General features: G+C 36.0%; 1 protein-coding gene across 1 annotated transcript; it reads left to right on the top strand.

The window, feature by feature from the left end:
* Nucleotides 1-1375: 1375 nt before the first annotated feature.
* LOC144453960 (nuclear receptor subfamily 0 group B member 2-like) lies at nt 1376-17916 on the top strand. Its single transcript, XM_078145333.1, has 3 exons — nt 1376-1602; nt 2348-3019; nt 14074-17916. The coding sequence occupies exons 2-3, from the start codon at nt 2359-2361 to the stop codon at nt 14322-14324; spliced, it is 912 nt and encodes a 303-aa protein (XP_078001459.1). The 5' UTR covers nt 1376-1602; nt 2348-2358; the 3' UTR covers nt 14325-17916.
* The last annotated feature ends 522 nt before the right edge of the window (nt 17917-18438 follow it).

Genomic DNA, 18438 nt, shown 5'->3' with positions numbered 1-18438 from the left:
ATTATTTAAAAATAAAAGTATGATTCGTCTGGTATAGCCTAGATACTTGGTGTTCATATAAGGGGCAGGGGGCTACTGTGTATAAAATGGTACGGGGGGAGGGGGGGCTCCTCTGAGACCTCCAATCCCCAAACTGTTCTCATACCAAAAATATATTTAAATAAAAATAAAAATAAAAATAAAAATAAAATAAAGAGCTTCCTCACACCAACTGTATCGCACAAAATAGATACTATGGACTGCTTTTAAGTGTCTCATTTGCAAGAACAGGAGACATTGTGTTAATATAGTGATGTTTTCATCTTGTTATTGCCAAAGGTACTAAATATAGTGTCAATTAATTAGCGAGCGTCACAAGAAGACATCAAAACACGGCATAGTCAACGAAATCAGCCACTTCCATGGTTTCTAGCTATTAAATGGTTATTTTTAATGCTGAATGCTGAAAAGCCTATCCTTTCTCATATATACCTTGTGTGAGTAAAATGAACCCCACTCCTTTCTGCCCACCGTTATAACTATATACTGGAGAACAGCATCGATTTTGAAAGCCAAGTACTGTGTGGGTCAAGTAGAACCACGATCCTATATCGTGCCTTTGATTTTTTCTGTTGTCTATTCCCCCCCCCCCATTTTTGCATTTGTGGGGGTAGTTTTTTCTGTCGAGGACTCTGACAGGATGAGTTCATCGACCTACGTATCATCACCTCATTCCAAGAATGCATCTCCAAACCTAGACTGTACGTATAAACAATATACGTTTCACTTCATCAAATACTTTCCTGTTTGCGAAGAATATTGTTGAAGCGCCAAATGTGTGACCGAAAATCTATATAGAGACAGTATGGCAAGAAATCAGTGAGCGAATTTTTAAATATACGACTATAATAGGAAATGTTTTCTAAGTTTAATAATCCCGGCATTTATTGACGTCATTCGTGTGTTGTTCAACGTTTACTTACCAATGTGTTTTCACTTTTGTGGAAATTAAAAACTCATATTAAAAAGTAACTTTTTTTTAATTTTGGGTGTAATTGTGATTGTCTGTTTTTTATTGCGGTTTTGTGCATGTTGCGATTTTCAGTTTTGAAGCCGCAATTACGAAGTTACAATTCGTGCGTAAACATATATACACAAATCATATATGTATAACATATATAAGTATAGCGTGAAACCTGTACGAAATTGTCAAACTGTGACAGCTAGAGTTGAGCACATGCGCAACAGCTGCAGAACCTTCATTGACGGATATTATCTAACTGTCAAATAATCCACTTTCCCGGGCGACCCGCTTAATTGATTTACCGTACAGCCAATCACAACATCGCTGATATAATTAGCAAAGAAAATGCACCAATGGCGGGCAAAGCTATATTTAGCATGCACTGGGTGAACTTTTCACCTGTAAGGAAGTGTGTCGCTGTCATCATCATCATACACTGGGTACATGTCCATGTGATCGTAGTGGGCACTGCACTTGTAAATATATACACTCGGCGTCCGGTACGCACAGTTCACCGCAGACCATTAACACAAGCTGTACAGAACAAAGACGACCATCAGTTCGCCTTTCTGGGTGAAACAGGAAAGCTAACGTCTACGGTAGGAAAATTCTTCGGATTTTGATCTACCATTCGAGTTCCTCGCCTATCCATTCCCATGCTAATTTTTACGACACATGGTTTTCAAATGAGCATGGCTGGAGATCGGATCTGAATAAGTTTCTAGCCTGTACCTTCCATTTTACCGGCTCCCAGAAGCTCGTATGACACTTAACGTTGAGTTAATTACTTTTTTCCCAAAATAAGTCCGGATTTTCCAGACACGGGGTGGTTTCGTCAGTATATTTGTAACCGTAGCTAAATTTCTAGTCATTGTTTCAAAGACCGAAGTGTACTTGTTGTTCAAACTTTGTAGATAAAATACACTCATGTAAAGTGACGCATTTGATGCCAGCCAAGGACAACACGTAGTCCGATAACAGGAAGACGGTTTTGTCGTGAGTACGACTACGTCGGACTATCGCGATGTATATTCCCGCGGTAGAGAAAAGTTTGACGAACGCTTGTCGACGATTTAATAGATGTGGGAGTCCCCTAGCTATCTGAGTATCTCTGTCTGTCTGGTCGTAGTAGCAGCACGTTGCTCCATCTTTGGCTAAAGTTGTTGACTTAAAAGAGAATTTATCAACATCGTTGAGAAACCGCAAATTGAATGAGATATCGTTTATGTCCGCACTGTGGTTTCCCCCACATTCCAGAGTGCGATTGTATTACTTGTCAAGAGTTTAACTGTGGCTATGTTCTACCATTGTGGTGTAGTAAATGTGTCTTTCTTCTCCTTTCAGACAAAAGTGAAATGGAGGAACGCCACGGAGAACAGTGCTGTTGCCCAAATAACAGGCGACCTGAAAACGGTATACTTTATGGTCTTCTAGCAAGTCCTTCATCACCAGTAACCATGGAAACTTGCAGTGTTATCCAAGCAGCTGATAATGGAAGTGGGTCACAGGGGAGTATCTCCTGTTATCTCCACCACCAGACTTGTCCATGCCATCACCATAATCACCACCATCATCATCACCACTACCATCACAACCACCACCACCATCACCATCACCACAATAACTTTCAACAAAGTACTGTTAAGGTGTCATTAAAAAATCCAGGCGTTATTCAACAAGAGGCTGCAGAACTTCTACTGAAATCAATGGTTTTTGTCAAAAATCTGCCAACTTTTTGGGAGTTGAGGAGAGAAGATCGCCTGCAACTTTTTCTAAACGGCTGGTCCGATTTGTTTATTCTTAAGATGGCACAGAACAACTTTCAATTTGAGGTGCAGGAGCATACTACAGAACAATCTCAGGAGCAAACCAACCTGAAACTGTGCCCACCACAGTTGCCGATCCCAGTTTCAGCTGATGTAAAAAAAATCAAGAATTTTATTCAACGCTGTCAGTCGCTGCGGCTGGATGACAAGGAATATGCCTATATGAAATCAGTTATATACTTTAACCCAGGTATGTATTGTTAGATACACTGTCTTTTTATTTATTTATTTTTTATTTTATATTTGGACCCAGTTGATTTAAAAAAAATTCGTCATGTTATTCATTGTGAATGCTTAAATAATTCACATTGTTGGAATTGTGAATGAGGGAGTGATTACATAACCCATATCAGTACATTGTTGAATGAGTCACACACACACACATACAATCACATCAGGCTGCTACAACAAGGTCACCAAATGAATGGCGGTCACTTCCTCTCCAACTGTTCAATATTATGGTGCTGTACACAAGTGATATTGTTTTCAGTTGTGACGTACACCACTAGAGTTATTCAAAATATGATTTCTCTTTTCAAATCAGTAATTTGATCGGCAGTAGTCATAACTTTGTTATCCGTGTTTTACTTGAGGGTCAGTTAATGGTAATATTGCCTCAGGTTATGACTCTCTGTTCATGTCATAATCTTCCCACATAGTTACGTAAATCACTGTTGGCAGGGAGGAAGTTCATGCACTATTTACAAGTCTATTAAGTATTGCTCCTAATATTATTGACATCATATTCCCTGTCTCTTGTTTGTTGTGATCATCCTACCAGTAGTAAAACCAATCAGAGTTCTAGTTTCTGTTTTCCTAATTAATCTTTACGACATGAACTTTATTCCTCTTTATTCCTCGTAAAAAAAAGTAAAGTGGGGAGGTGACATATTGGGCAGTAATGTGAAACTCTACCAGTTCTTTGAACATTTTAACAAAGAAATAGTGTTGTCATGGTATCAATTGCTGTCAGTGACGTCACGGTAACGATACATTTCCATATAAGGAATATTTAACCTGACTTATAGAGTTCATGTCGGTGGATAAACACCAGCAATAGATTTAAAACCCATAGAGTAATTTTTTTTTTTTAATTTCTGTTTGTATATTGAGACCTGGTGACAAATGTTGAAGTAAAGTTTTGAATATAGGAACTTGTTAGACTTAGACAGTGAGCTGATTAATTGTTATTTGTTTATTTTGATATTTTGGATTCATGTCTTTCACAGGTTTCCAAATTTTGTTCGTGTTTTGAAAAAATGTTTTTAGGAAATCTTTTCATGATAATTGTTTATATGATGACTGCTATTAAGTATACAAAATAATACTGTTTTTACAAATATACAGTAACATGTTACGCCATTTTGTACAACAAGTACTAGCTATACCTCTGTGTGTTTTGATACATACACACCCCATGCTACACAGACAGATACATTTTTTGGGTTCTGTATGGTGCACATGATTTTATGCTCTTACTTTACCATTTGTTAGAACTTGTGGTGTAGCATTCGTTCCTTCTCAGTTTCATTCTAAAACAGATGTGAGTCAGGCTGTGTACCCTACTTATATCTTGCCAATTGTTAAAGAATATTAATTCGAAACACCGAATTGCATTTATTGATTGGAACTGTTTTATTTGTTACTTGTGCACTTCTTTTCTTTTTACATACATACATACATACATACAGAAAGACAGACAGACAGACAGACAGACAGACAGACAGACGGGTGGACGGACAGACAGACAAACAGACAGACAGACATGTATACATACGTACGTACGTACATACATACATACATACAGACAGACAGACAGACAGACGGATGGACGGACAGACAGACAGACAGACAGACATATATACATACATACATGCATACATACATACATACAGTACATACATACAGACAGACAGACATACATACATACATACATACAAATGTACATACATACATACATACATACATACACACATACACACACACACACATTAACACACAAATAATCACAGACTCTAACCATCCTTCACAACAACACTGTAGAAAATGAAATGAAATATATCAGAATTTCTGCTGTGAATTCAATTAATTTCAAACTCGTATAATATGGTGTATAGAAAAAAATCTGTGGCAATATTCAATTGTAGATTTTATTGAAAGGCAGCAAAAAGATACGACTATGAAGCTATTTTTATCAACATATATCATGACATCAAAATATCATATTTTATGCCCCGACGGATTATTACCAGATATGATATAACACAATCTGTCTAGGTATTGCCATTTGTAAAGAAGACCATAGGAAAGTCTTCCCAGTATAATTACAGTTTGAGCACCCCTACAAAATAATGGGTAAAACCATGTCTGGTGCATAAATATCTGGCTGCCTTCCATCACTAAAAGCAGCATAAAGGCTGTTTCAAGGTCATATCAGTAATGTGGCGGTCTCAAAATGAGGACACGCCGTACTATTTATCAGTGACCTTCACACAAAATATCAAGTTGATGTGTCACTGGTGATTATCCTACGAACTGACTGGTGTTCTAGGGATGTAATCTGGTGTACGAAAAAAAATTTGTTGTAGGAATATATCGCAAAGAATAAACGGTTCAGGTCAGGACGACCTCAGCTTGAACTTTTCTGTAATTAGTACTTTCCTGCTGTCAGTCTTAATGATGTGGTGTAGAGAGCTTGTTTAGGTGGTTTTTGTGTCAACGTATACATAAGTTTCCAGCAGACTGTTTTTTTTTATCTGCCTGGCAAGTGGATCAAGGTAGTTCAGAAACAACAACACTTTGTTGAGGTCAAGGTCTTCGATCTATAATCTTTTTGTCAAGTCTTTGTAGCTATAGCAATATTGTCGTGGCATGAACTGAGCGAAGGACGACTGACTGAACTGACGTGGTATACAATTCATTTAAAGGGCTCTTGTTACAGCGTTGAGGTGTGACGTTTCTTTTCAGTCTCTCACATTTTGATGGAATCTCAGCTCCACTCATTCATGTAGTTAGTGTTTGGTATCAAATAAGACAAACAAGAGATGAAATACACTGTAGTTGACTTTTTTCCAAGCTTTTTTAAAGGTCTCAAAGTGTTGTAGATTGATGTCAGATTTATAGTTGAAGTTGAGAGGTTCAAGGCAGAAAACATTAACATAGCCTATAGCATGACTACAACACGGTCATGGCAGGACAGCGAGATCTATCATTCAGATTTTGGGCCAGCAGACAAATTTGCAGTTTATATTCCCAGCTAGGGTTTCAATGAAAATATGCAAAGTTACATAAAATATAAAAACAGATATATTTTATTACCCCCCTCTACACAAGGACAAGGTTATAGGAAGAAAAGTACAAGGTTATGCCGTGAACCGTTTACAGTCAAATATATATTGGAATGGCATAGGCCGCTTGTAAAATGTTATTGACAATTTTTATTCCATTCTTTGATCTTTCCCAATTACCCAAAACAAATTCTCAGGGTTTTTTGGTCTCTTTTATTAGTATGTTGGCCTCTATGCTGTAGGTATTAGTATGGATATGCAAACACAAAAAATTGTTCTAATTTTTGAATTCTGAGCAAAATCTTAGTATCCATAAGTCTCTCACAAATTTTCTTTTTTTCCAGTGCATAAATAACTAATGCAAGAATGATATGGGAAGCTAGATGAGAGGTCGAAATAAAGACCAAGTTTGGATCAGGGTTAAAAGATTTTGGTGTATTATTTTTAAAAACAGTCTTCTGGCAGCTGAGTAATAAAAAAACCTTTTTTCCTAACAAAAGAATAATTCTATGTAGTTTCTATGGCTCCAGTGATAATATGACACTAATGAACCTGGAATTGATACCTAGGCCTTTAAGAGTGTTTGGGGGGTGGGGGTGGTAGCCACTAAGAAGATGGAGGATACAAAGGGTCTTCCAACAGTACTAGTAGATTTACGTGTACATGTTTGGTCAAAAGGAACATGGCCTACCCACCTAATCAGGAATCTCGCCCTCTAATTGAGGGTTAACTGTACAGGGACAGAGGAACAGTTTGCTGAAATACAGGAGGGGTCAGTGTGACTGCCGATGAGTCTTAATTTCATTGACATTCTGGTGGTCAGTGTCAAAATAAAAGAACCAGTCCCTGAAATGCAAGAAGGTCAACAGTACAGGGTCTTGATGTTATTGAAATACTTGGTGGTTAACATAACAAGGCCAACCGGAGAAGTCCAGGGTTAGCAGTGCAGGGCAGGGCAGGGCCAGTCAGTGAAAGTAAAAGGGTTGACAGTACAGGGCCAGCTATCGGAATCAGCAAAGGTGCATGGACAGTACAGGGCCATGGCCAGCCACTTGGAAATCAGAGGTTTAATGGGTCGCTAAGAAAGGGGGTGGGGGTGGGTGCAGGTGGGGGGTGGGGGGGGGGGTCTTAGTTAAAGCTGTAGTGCTCTCCCTCCTAAGTTGTATTGCAGTCCAATGGTACCAGGAGAGCGAGAACCAGCCTGCCTACTGACTTGAGCTGTGACTCTGTTGCAATTACTCATTATCTATTGTGAATACACACTTACACTATGTATAGGGGTAGTGTCACCAATCCAGTGAGTAGGTAGGCTAAGCTATCTAAAGCAAGCATATAAATTAAAATAAAAAGTGATATAAAAGTTATTGAATTTAGTAAAAAATTAAAAGTTAGACCATTCACTGCAATATTTGATGGGGGGGGGGTTCCATAAAATTAGTATTCATTTTCCAAAAAATATTTAGACTTTTCAAATAGAAAGTTTATTCATAAGGAATTATTAGCTGTGTGCTATGAATGAATACAACTAATTAAATGTATTGTATCTGAAGTCTAAGAAATGAACTAAAGGTAGTTATTATATATTTTAAAAAAATGACGAGATCTCTAAAATGATTATTTTGTCAATCAATCAATCAGTCAGTCAGTAAGTTAGCCAATCAGTCGCTTCGGCAGACAGGCGTTCAGTCAGTCAGTCAGTCAGTCAGCAAGTCAGTCAATCAGCGAGTCAGTCAGCAAGTCAGTCAGTCAGTCAGTCAGTGAGTCAGTCAGTCAGGCAGGCAGCGAGTCAATCAGTCAGTGAGTTAGTCAATCAGTCAGTTAGTCAATCAGTTGCTTCGGCAGACAGGTGTTCAGTCAGTCAGTCAGTCAGCAAGTCAGTCAGTTAGTCAGTCATTCAGTCAGTTAGTCAGTCAGTCAGTCAGTCAGCAAGTCAGTCAGTCAGTCAGCAAGTCAGTCAGTTAGTCAGTCAGTCAGTCAGTCAGTCAGCAAGTCAGTCAGTTAGTCAGTCAATCAGTCTCTTAGGCAGACAGGTGTTGTTCAGTCAGTCAATCAGTGAGTGAGTGAGTGAGTCAGTCAGCCAATCAGTTAGTTAGTTCGTCAGTCAGTCGGTCGGTCAGTTAGCGAGTCAGTCAGTCAGTCAGCCAGCAAGTCAATTAGTCAGTCAGTCAGTCAGTCAGTCAGCCAGCCAGCAATTAACTTTAAGTCAGTCAGCTTGCCAGTCAACCTGCCAGCAGCTCAGTCAGTTAGTTAGTTAGTCAATTAATTAGACAGATATTAAATTGAAAGATTTGATGAAAATATTGTAGACATAAAAGACAAAGGATGAATTTCATAATTTTTCAAATTAATTGTCAAATTAATAATAGAATTGAAAAAATTGAAGAAAAAAACCCCCACAAAACTAACAAACAAATAAACACAACATTCATTATCATACAGTATAAAATGTCATCAAACAGGTATAGCTTAAAGTTGAGGAGGACTTGAGAGTGAATGTATTACTTCAAGATATAATTAGCATTTCACAACTCCCTTGTCTGAAAGATGCGGCAATCTATTCTTCAAGGTCGTTTAAGGTCAGTCCAAATTTAGGGCAGAAAGCTGAATATCTGTTTTGAATCTCACGTTACCAAAAAAATCCATACATATACAGACGTCCTCTAATATACATGTATGTACATCAACCAGGAAATGTTTTTTATTAGAATTTTGTCTCCAGAAATTCTACCCATAAAATGACGATGTATATATATATATATATATATGTGTATGACTGACATAGTTTTGTAAGTGGGTAGCCGTGCCCCCTTACTGTAAACGTGCATCAGTCGTTAAAACGATAACACTTAAATTAGTGATAAGGCCATGCCAAATATATCAGATAGGGTGCGAGTGAAACGGCTCACAGTGGCTCTGTCATTCTAACGTGTGGGTGTATGTGGAAATGAGCACAATCAGGTCATGTGACGCATGCGTTGTTGTGTGGTTAAGAAGTAGGACAGGGGGTCAAGGAAAATGATTCAATCAATACTTGTACACATAAATAATCAGTGTACAAAAGTCTAGGATTCAAGGACATACGTCAAAGTGTATATATGGGGTGGTCACTCTGCCTAGTACAGCTACGTGAGGGATATTGCGTACCACAATGGTACAATGTACATCCTCTCGTCAAAATTTCTCAACATACATCTTAATCATAGGATAAACGTTATACGTTTTGTCCTGCTGTTTACGACAAATTTTATGGATCATAATGGATAAAATACTCAAATCCAACCTGAGATGTGAAAGAATTCAGTTTCCCTTGTGAGGGCTACAAAGATTTGCACAATATTTTTTTTTTTAAATCTTTCCATAGTTCCTTCTAGTAAAGGAGAGTTCTATCCCATGTCTCTGATTTAGTGTTATCTTATCAGTGAAACCATAAAGATTGCGCAAGACCACTGTTTTTCTTGAGTTCTGCCAGACAACTGTTTTTCACAGCTAGATTTTAATAATCCCAAATCCAAACTTATGACTCATTCATATTATAATTATGTATGTATGTACAATATTAACTCCGTACTTACAACACTGTTAGTCCTTCCAAATAAACTTTTATTAATGTACAATTTTTCATCAACTTGTTATCAATATATATGTACGATTTTATCATAAAAAAACTTGTTGTGGTAATACATACAGAGTCTGAGGAAGTGATAGATAGCTGTCATTTTGGGAGTAACCTTTCCATGAGCCTTAAAGCCTAACACTGTTGAAAGTATAGGAAATTTACAATATTTAATTACAATTTTTCATAACTTTTTATCAATTAATCATGTATAATTATGAAACTGTTATCTCTGTACACTTTAAAGAATATGTGTATGTGTACTAAATTGTATCAAGTCAAATGATGGCTTAAAAACTTGAATGTTATCATTAGCAAATGATAGTTTAGTACAAAATTGTATGCACTTCATTAAGAGGAACATGACAACTTGACAAGTATAGTAAAAACAATTACCCCAAAACATGTAAATTTAGTTCATAATTCTTTAATTGTACATGTATTGTTGTCATTTTCTGTTATTTAAACTTTAAAAAAAAAGTAAAAGAATGGTTTGCCAACCCTCAGAATGTTGAAGCTTGTAAGGTTTGTCTGTAGCAGACTGTACAAATGTATGTATATCTAGTGACTGTTGCCCTTCTTGTAGTGAAGTATATTTTGGCTTAAAACAAAGTAAGCCTAAACTTTAAAGAGTTCCATGATAAGAGATCTTTCTGTTCCAAGACAGTCTTGGAACGTGCAAAGTTGTCTTGGAACGTGCACAGTTGCTTAAACTCAAATCACTCTTCCAAATGATCTTACCCCCCGAAGACTTTGTTCATGTATTTTTAATTGAGCAATAAATATGTCAGCGTTTGACGACAGGCAACAAGTGGGAATGTCTCCAGTAGTGGCCGTCTGGTGGCTAAAAATAGAATTTTATGAGAAGTTTTTATTTAAGCGAACTTAGCAGATGTTTTATAAACTTCTGTAATTTCTAACACTGGGTTCCTGCATACTTGTGCATGTCATTCAAAATTTTATGGTTAGCGCCCTCTTGTGACTGGAGGCAATATTGTGGAGTCTTTTGTTTTTTGACATTGAATTTGAAATACTGATATATGCAATTATACAAGGTCAACCGTGTAGCTGTGAAAGGTTAAATTTGTCTGTGTTAATATAATATATTACGCATCAGTAGATTTTCAAAAAGAGGTGACATAATAATGTAATTTTAGAATAACAGTGATGAATACAGACCTGTATAAGTTCATGTTCTCAGCATGTTTTGAATCCAGAGAGCATGTGTTTGTCATTTTGAGTGGTAGCAGGTGGTAATCTGTGGGCGCCCTCAACCTTGAGAATGTCAGTTCAAAATAGTGACTAACACAGATGCAGCTGATACAAAGGATGGCATATTGTGTGTATTTGCTTCCCATACAGCATACACACAAATTCCATGTGGGTTATTCAAACAAGTAATAAAAAGTACAAAATTTGTAAAAAAAAAAAAATAAAATAAAATTTGGTCATATTAATAGTTTTAGGGATATCATAAGCTTGAAAATGGAATCAAGTTGGAGATAATGGAATTGTCGTCGTTAGTAGTAATTGGCATTGTTCTCATTATTACCCTTTGGTCACATGACTAATTAGAGAGATTTAGATGGATTGTGCTAGTAATATAGCTCAGAAGAGACTAGCTGATAACTGTGTCTGAACAGTGTGACGTTAATGAAAAAAAAATTTCTATTGACCAGTTTAGAAACCACCATATTAACTACTTTTTCTGAATGAAAAAATCACAAAGGTATATATTTGTCACAAACATTTATTAGAAATTACTTGTCCTAGAAATGAAATGTTTTCAGAAAGTAATGTATAAAAATACACATTTAATTTTAATAAGTATATTTGTTTTATGTTTTATAATAACAAAAATTGTCGTCCTTGAAATGTTTAAATTTTTAATGAAAGTATATATCTGTGTAAATTTTATTTAAATTGTATTGTTATTTGTCTTCAGAAATGGAACGATTTCATTTTCCATTCGTATGAATACGCATGAGATTGTAACAGAAGTGTGTATTTATTGGGCTATGAACACTTGTACGTGTCAAATGGTATACCATTCAAATATGTGTGTAAACCTAGATGTTCTCCAACCATGTCCGTGTGCCATGCCATAAGTTTAAACCTGTGTAATAGCGTTTTGTAGCATATTAACACTGGACGTTTTCCAACCATGCCAATGAGCTGTACATATGTGTTAGTGTTAAGTAGTGTAAAACTGCATTTTCTCCAACCACACCATTCAGCTGTGTCCTATGAACTCAACAATCACCTTAAACATGTATATACTATAGTATACTTGACAATGGAGAATGAATTACAATTACAAAGCAATGACCTAAGTAAACCCATAGGGCAAAATCAAGTCCAAGTCTGACAAACAATCCATACATTAATTTCAAAATGTCAACAATTTATCGAGAAAAACAAAAAAAGGTGAATGTAGTGATCCCAGATTTGTGATTAGCCTATTTTCAGACGTAGATGTGTGGTGATGACGACATTAGATATAAAACATGTTTACATGTGTTCTAGTAGCACTGACATCAAGGCAGTCAGCTGACCTTGACAGAAAATAATGTGAGGTTCATCCACCAACTTTAAAAATCAATTATCATCATTGAAACATAATGTGAATGGGAAAATAATTGATTCCAGGGTTGACCTGAAATCCGGCAAAATGTATAACAAGGGGTAAGAAAGAGGACAGCGTTCAATCACCCCTAGCTACATTAGCATAATACCTAGTTAGCTCCTCCCTGATTATCATAAATTATTCGCAAGGTTAGGGAGACAAAAAGCTTAATATAGAATATGACTATAGCCACGCCTACACCAATGAGAAGACAAGGCCAGCCGGTTTGAGGTAATGTACAGCAGTAGACAGTGGAGGTGTCACTTCATAAACACCAAGTTATCAATTCTTATCGTCTAAGTCAACAACTTGCTCATCATACCTAAGATTGAAACTGAACTAGGAAGAGGAGTCTTTGGATACGGATGGCACAACACTTTCTGTAGATCCGGCAGACATATACCTGTAGAAGTTTTCCAATACAAATCAAACGTGTATAGTAATACATCACAGAAGGAGATTTTCTGATGTCCAGTCCAAGTACTAGCCAGTGTTCTGTCCTATCACAACAGTACTACATGAAGTCAGCACTAGATTACAGTCAGCAAACGACAGCCATCAACATGTCAAGTCAGCGCTGCAAAGAGAATCATGAAGCAGGGGGAGACTGTAGCTGTCCCAGACAAGATTCCAAAAATACAATACTCTATAAACTACTTACAAACGGTCCACCTTGTTGTCTAAAAGATCATTTTGTTTGCCCAGAAGGAAGTCATCATCAGCATGTGGAAAACAGTAAACTCAAAGTTCTTTTACAAGAAGTACGGAGTGAACAACCAGTGCCTTGACACACCATGGGATCACTACATAGTCCTTCACAGGTTGGCTAGCTATCTATTTTACTAGTACCAAACATTATGAAAAAAAAATCGAAGTTTCACCTTGAATTTTTTTGTGTAAATTGGTTAATATAAAGCAAAACAATTTATATTTCACCATCATTTATAGTTACAAGTACATAAATTAATACATCTTTTGAATTAGACACAAACCAGAAACATGAAAGTTGTTGCTTCTGTCTGACTTGTTTTGTTCTGGACATGTGTATGGATCGGTTAGTGATGTTAAGTTGAGTTTATGTTGTCCGTCCGTCGTGAGTGAGTGACGTAGTTGAAGATGTAGGTAGTAAACATTCAACCATGATGGCAATGTGCCAAATGTGGTATGCTGTAGAAGGAAACGCTCTAGCCATGTGATAGACTAGTCAAGGCCAAAGTTATTAACACTCAAACTTTCCTCAATGAGAGCATCTATACTCTACACCGCAAACAGAGGTCATCCCGTCATCGTAGATGAAATTAAAAAAAGGAAATTCTATGAAGTTTTGTTATCTGAGATTTATTTTTTCTTGATTAGGAAGCAATAAATGTATGATGTTGGAAAACTGTTTGTGTGTGTATTTTTTAAATGGCTACCTGTTGCAGATTTATTGTTCTGGTTTAGTAGTTTTTCAGAAGTTTGAATTAAATAAATTATGAACTGCTTATTTAGTATTTTAAATGCCCCATTTGGTATATAAACAAATAAAATTGTGTCATTGTGTACGAGGTATAGAGGAATATCACCATTGTTTAGGTAATAATGGGTACTATTCAATTGCAGCTTTCATTCTGTTTAGTGAGTTACTCCTGTACTCTCTATATTTCAATGTTTCAGTCAATACCTTATTGATTTTTCTTTTAAAAACTAATTCTCTTTATTTCTTGTTCTTTTGACAGAAGTACCATTGTTGTTGAATACTGCTACTGTGGAAGAATTTCAAAGTAATGCACAGTTGTGTCTGAGTGAATACTTGGCAGCGATGCACCCAAACGATCCGCTACGCTTCGCCCGTGTATTGCTGGGTCTCCCGACACTTCGCGACATCAAGCCACAAGTACTCATCGAGCTCTTTTTCCGGCCCTTGATCGGGGACGTCTGTATGGAGGAAGTGTTGGCAGCCATGCTTGAGCAGGAGTCACCGAACTGAAAAAAAAAATATCAGCCACTTATACCATTGTTTTTGGATTTACTGAAAAAAGTCTAAATTGTGGTATTTTATTTATCTATGTTGTCTTGATCAGAACAGCACTCAAGAAACACTGATAACTGTAGAAACCAGACTCTAAAAAAATGATAAAAAAGATGTAACATATCTTCAATATTCCTCAATATTTATAGAGTTTATGAAGTCAGTAATATTTGTATACTGAAAGGCTGGTATTTTAATTATAATGTATGCTTTTTGCAGCTATACTACGTCCTTCAAGCCGAAAGGATAAGAGTACATTATTAATTTGCTTTCGTAGGATAAATAGAGAAAAGTGCAAACACATTAATTCATGAATTGTGCATTTCATACGACATTCTCCCATAGCAGCTGCTTTTTTCAACAGTGAAGTGTAAAAATTACTTAGTAAAAAAAAAAACCCAGAAAGATGGAATCTAGTTTTTAAAATCTAGATATTATTTATTTTATTCGTCCTAAAAGTCAATTGTGTAAGTATTTCAATATCTTTTCTATTTTATGCTTTTTTTGTTTTCATTTGTTAATTAAAGTGACAATATGGAGGAGGATTGGGTATTTATTTTGGATTTTTCATTTACAAAACAATTTTGTCGAGACTTCCGTCCTGAAAAATCAACTAACATAGACCAAGTCTGCATTTGTAACTCGATAAAGTGGTAACAGTTAAAAAAAATTTGTAAAAATTTTGTCATTGGACGTACAATAACAAACATTTTTACATATTTATTAATCTTGTGCAATTTTTACAATTACAAACAAGGATTTGGCAGATGTTGTTTCACATTGATTTTTCAAATCGGACACCATGATAAAATTGTTTTTTTAAATTCGAACTCAACCCTAATCCATATTGCCACTCTAACTTCTTGATTATAAATGTCCTTGTGTGTGGTCATGAAAATAAGCAATCCGCTTGGGAATTCTCTCTGAAAACCTTGGTTTGACGGAAAAATCAAGCTATAGCCGAAATACCACAAACTGAGTGAACACACTTCAAGGACATTTATGACCTTGATTTGGAAATTTTTTTGACAATGTTACCACAGTGATCATTGTACAGCACACAGCAGTTTCCTATATTGCCAAGTTGTGGGAGCAATTTTTCAGTGACCGTTCATTTGCTGTACATTTTTTAAAAGTTAGCTTATTTTGATTTGCCATGCATCAGATCAGATTATATCAACTGACATAAAAATCAGCAATTGTGATACTAAAAAGAAAGATAAAATCGGAAAAAATATTTTGTAGCAAGAAGTTTATTATTCGAGAAATTCATGCTAGACAATATTAGGCATTGGATGTTTGTTACTAGAGTGTGGTCTTTGATCTCTACGTTACTAGAGAGACAACAGCAGATATGGATCAAAGAAAATATTCTAAAAGAATTGTTTAGTTAAGCAATAGTGTAAATGATACCTTTAAGGTTCAATTTATTATCATATTTAATTTAAACGTTCACAAAGTGAACCAAAAGAAAAAAAGTTTTTCGTGCACATTTTTACAGACTGACATAAAGTTTAAAGTGATTTCTAGCTTTTTTGTTGGTAGTCATGGGGACGATTGGGATGGATGGTTACACCACAAAAGACCTCTGATTTAAAAACAAATCAACTTACTTTGCGAGAGTCATAGTATCTGTAGATACAAGCACAATGATAGCTTGCTGAGTATGTTCTTATTCAAATCATGTTTGAAATTGATTTTCTTAATATAGACGTTAGAAAGTACTATGTTAATAACTGTCTCTTATGGGGTCTGCCTGTTACAATCAACTGCCATTGACATGTAGCATTTACTCCTTAAACAGGATCAATTCTACATCAATTTCAGATATGGCTACAAGTTAGCCAAGGAAATTCTTTTTCATAGCATAAAGAAAGTTTCATTAAACATATTAACTTACCACTGTTTATTTACATTGGTTTCGTCATATACATGATTAGTTACATGTTTCGAGTGGTCGCTTTTTTGTGGGAATCATTGCTGCACTGTGGGAATTTATGCCTAGATAAGTTTCATCGTGTCAGCTTTATGTTTTAATGAGTAACACTGTTGTGATGATTCATCCCAGTGTTTGCATTTATGGGCAATTGATTCCTTCAGTTCTGTACTTTTTTTTCACCTAAAAAAAAAGCTGAAAGACTGTGCCTTTGTACGTATTCTGGGACACGCCGCGTTTGTGTCTACACTCAAGAACGGTGGACAAATTCCTTGCATTTGAGTGTTTTCACCTTGAAGTACTACATCACTTTGTAGTAGAACACTCAATCTCAGTACTGTAACATGGTGAAACACTTCATGACTCCACCTAAAGTAGAAACAAGAATGACCAAATTCAACAAGTGATACCTAGTGAAAATATCTCAATTCAGTCCTTGAACCATCCCAATCATCCGAACACTGACTACCTAAAAAAAAACAGCTTTAAATTGTGTTTCATACGACGACAGTCCAGCTACCTCATGAAGTTAGTTTTCGCTGATGACAACAATTCCTATATGCCTAAAAAAAAGTGTTTATGCATGGTGATACAACACTAGGAGTCAGAGATTTTATGGAATAATATTAACTTTTTGAGATGTGCCAACTTGCACACCTGTACTTGTAACTTTTTGTGGCTGCACCAGTATGTTTTGTTTTTTGTTCAGATATGTAGACTTAGAAGTCGGAGAGGTATAGACATTCATCAGTATGGGTTAGGTTCTTTGAGCCAAATTGCAAGTGCTCTCATAATCATTTATTAATCAGAAATTATGACACAGTTTTTATGAAAGTCGATCTTTCAGCAGGTTTTCTTTCTATACTTATTGATTATATAGAAAACGAAAGGTTTCTGAAAGTGGGATGGTGTGCTGGTTGTTAATTATCTGGAGAGGGCTGACCAAAACTAGAAGTTGGGGGGGGGGGGGGGTGAGAGAGTTTAAAACCGACAGCAATGCCAACAAATGCCAGCTCTCTAGGCCAAGACAGCTCATGAGAGACTTGACTCTCAGGTGTGACATTTCTGTTCTGCCGAAGTTGAATTGAATTGAAAACAATGCAGCCAGCTCTCTGAGCTAAAACAGAGCCCATCATCCCAAATGAAGGAAATGTATCAAGCCATTGTTTCCACAAGAAAAGATGTAGTTATTCTCCCAGGTGCTGGTCCACTGAATAAATATACAAACAAACAAACAAACAACAGTACTGTAATTAAATTTCTTGCTGTAGAGATGTAGATCGCACTTTTGTGTTTATCTTATATTTGACTGTAGATATTCATTCTTATCCACTTCTTGTTATTCTTTTCTTTGTCATGTACTTGTTTTGGTGATGTACATAAAGTTACATTTCATGTTATTCTTGTCAAGAAAGTAGTCTTTGTTTTTTTGTGTCATTGAGGGAAAAAATTATGGCTCATTTTTGAGTGTTTTATAAAACAAAGCATAGGAGGATATCAATGTGTGTGTAAGAAGTCATCCATTGTTTGGACAGATGAGGATATATGAGCGAAGAATATAAGCTACCACTCATGGTAGGACGAAATGTGTGTATATGTGTGTGTGTGTGTGTGTGTGTGTGTATGTGTGTGTGTGTGTGTGTGTGTGTGTGTGTGTTGACATTCCTGTTAATCTTATTCTTACAATTTTCTGCAAATTGTCTTACAAGATGTTGTTACTTAAATTTAATAATTCTACTTGGTTTGGTGTCTAATGTTATGCAGAATTAATAAAGATGAACTGCTGTGTTCAAATCGACGTCTTGGACTGAACCTTGAATTATTCAGTGTATGGGATTACAGATCATATTGAATAGTGCATGCATGCAATAAATAAATAAATAAGTAAATAAATAAATAAATAAATAAAATGAAAGTCATCTGAAAGAGCACAACATTGCTACAATTTCTGTGAAATATCATTAGCTCAACAGTATCTGTTGAGCCAGACAATGAAATGTAGCAATGTCAGTGAAGTATTTTAAGCCAGACAATGAAATGTAGCAATGTCAGTGAAGTATTTTAAGCCAGACAATGAAATGTAGCAATGTTAGTGAGATATCTGTTGAGCCAGACAATGAAATGTAACAATGTTAG

This window comes from Glandiceps talaboti, chromosome 3 (genome assembly GCF_964340395.1).
Source record: "Glandiceps talaboti chromosome 3, keGlaTala1.1, whole genome shotgun sequence".
In the NCBI taxonomy this organism is placed as follows: Eukaryota; Metazoa; Hemichordata; class Enteropneusta; family Spengelidae; genus Glandiceps; species Glandiceps talaboti.
The sequence above is the reverse complement of the archived record's forward strand: the minus strand, read 5'-3'. Positions and strand labels throughout refer to the sequence as shown.

What these genes read in the sequence shown, in the direction of transcription:
- LOC144453960 (XM_078145333.1), top strand. Translation starts at nt 2,359, where the DNA reads ATGGAGGAACGCCACGGAGAACAGTGCTGTTGCCCAAATAACAGGCGA. An exon ending in AGTTATATACTTTAACCCAG is followed by an intron (nt 3,020 to 14,073) that starts GTATGTATTGTT and finishes TTCTTTTGACAG; the next exon opens with AAGTACCATTGTTGTTGAAT.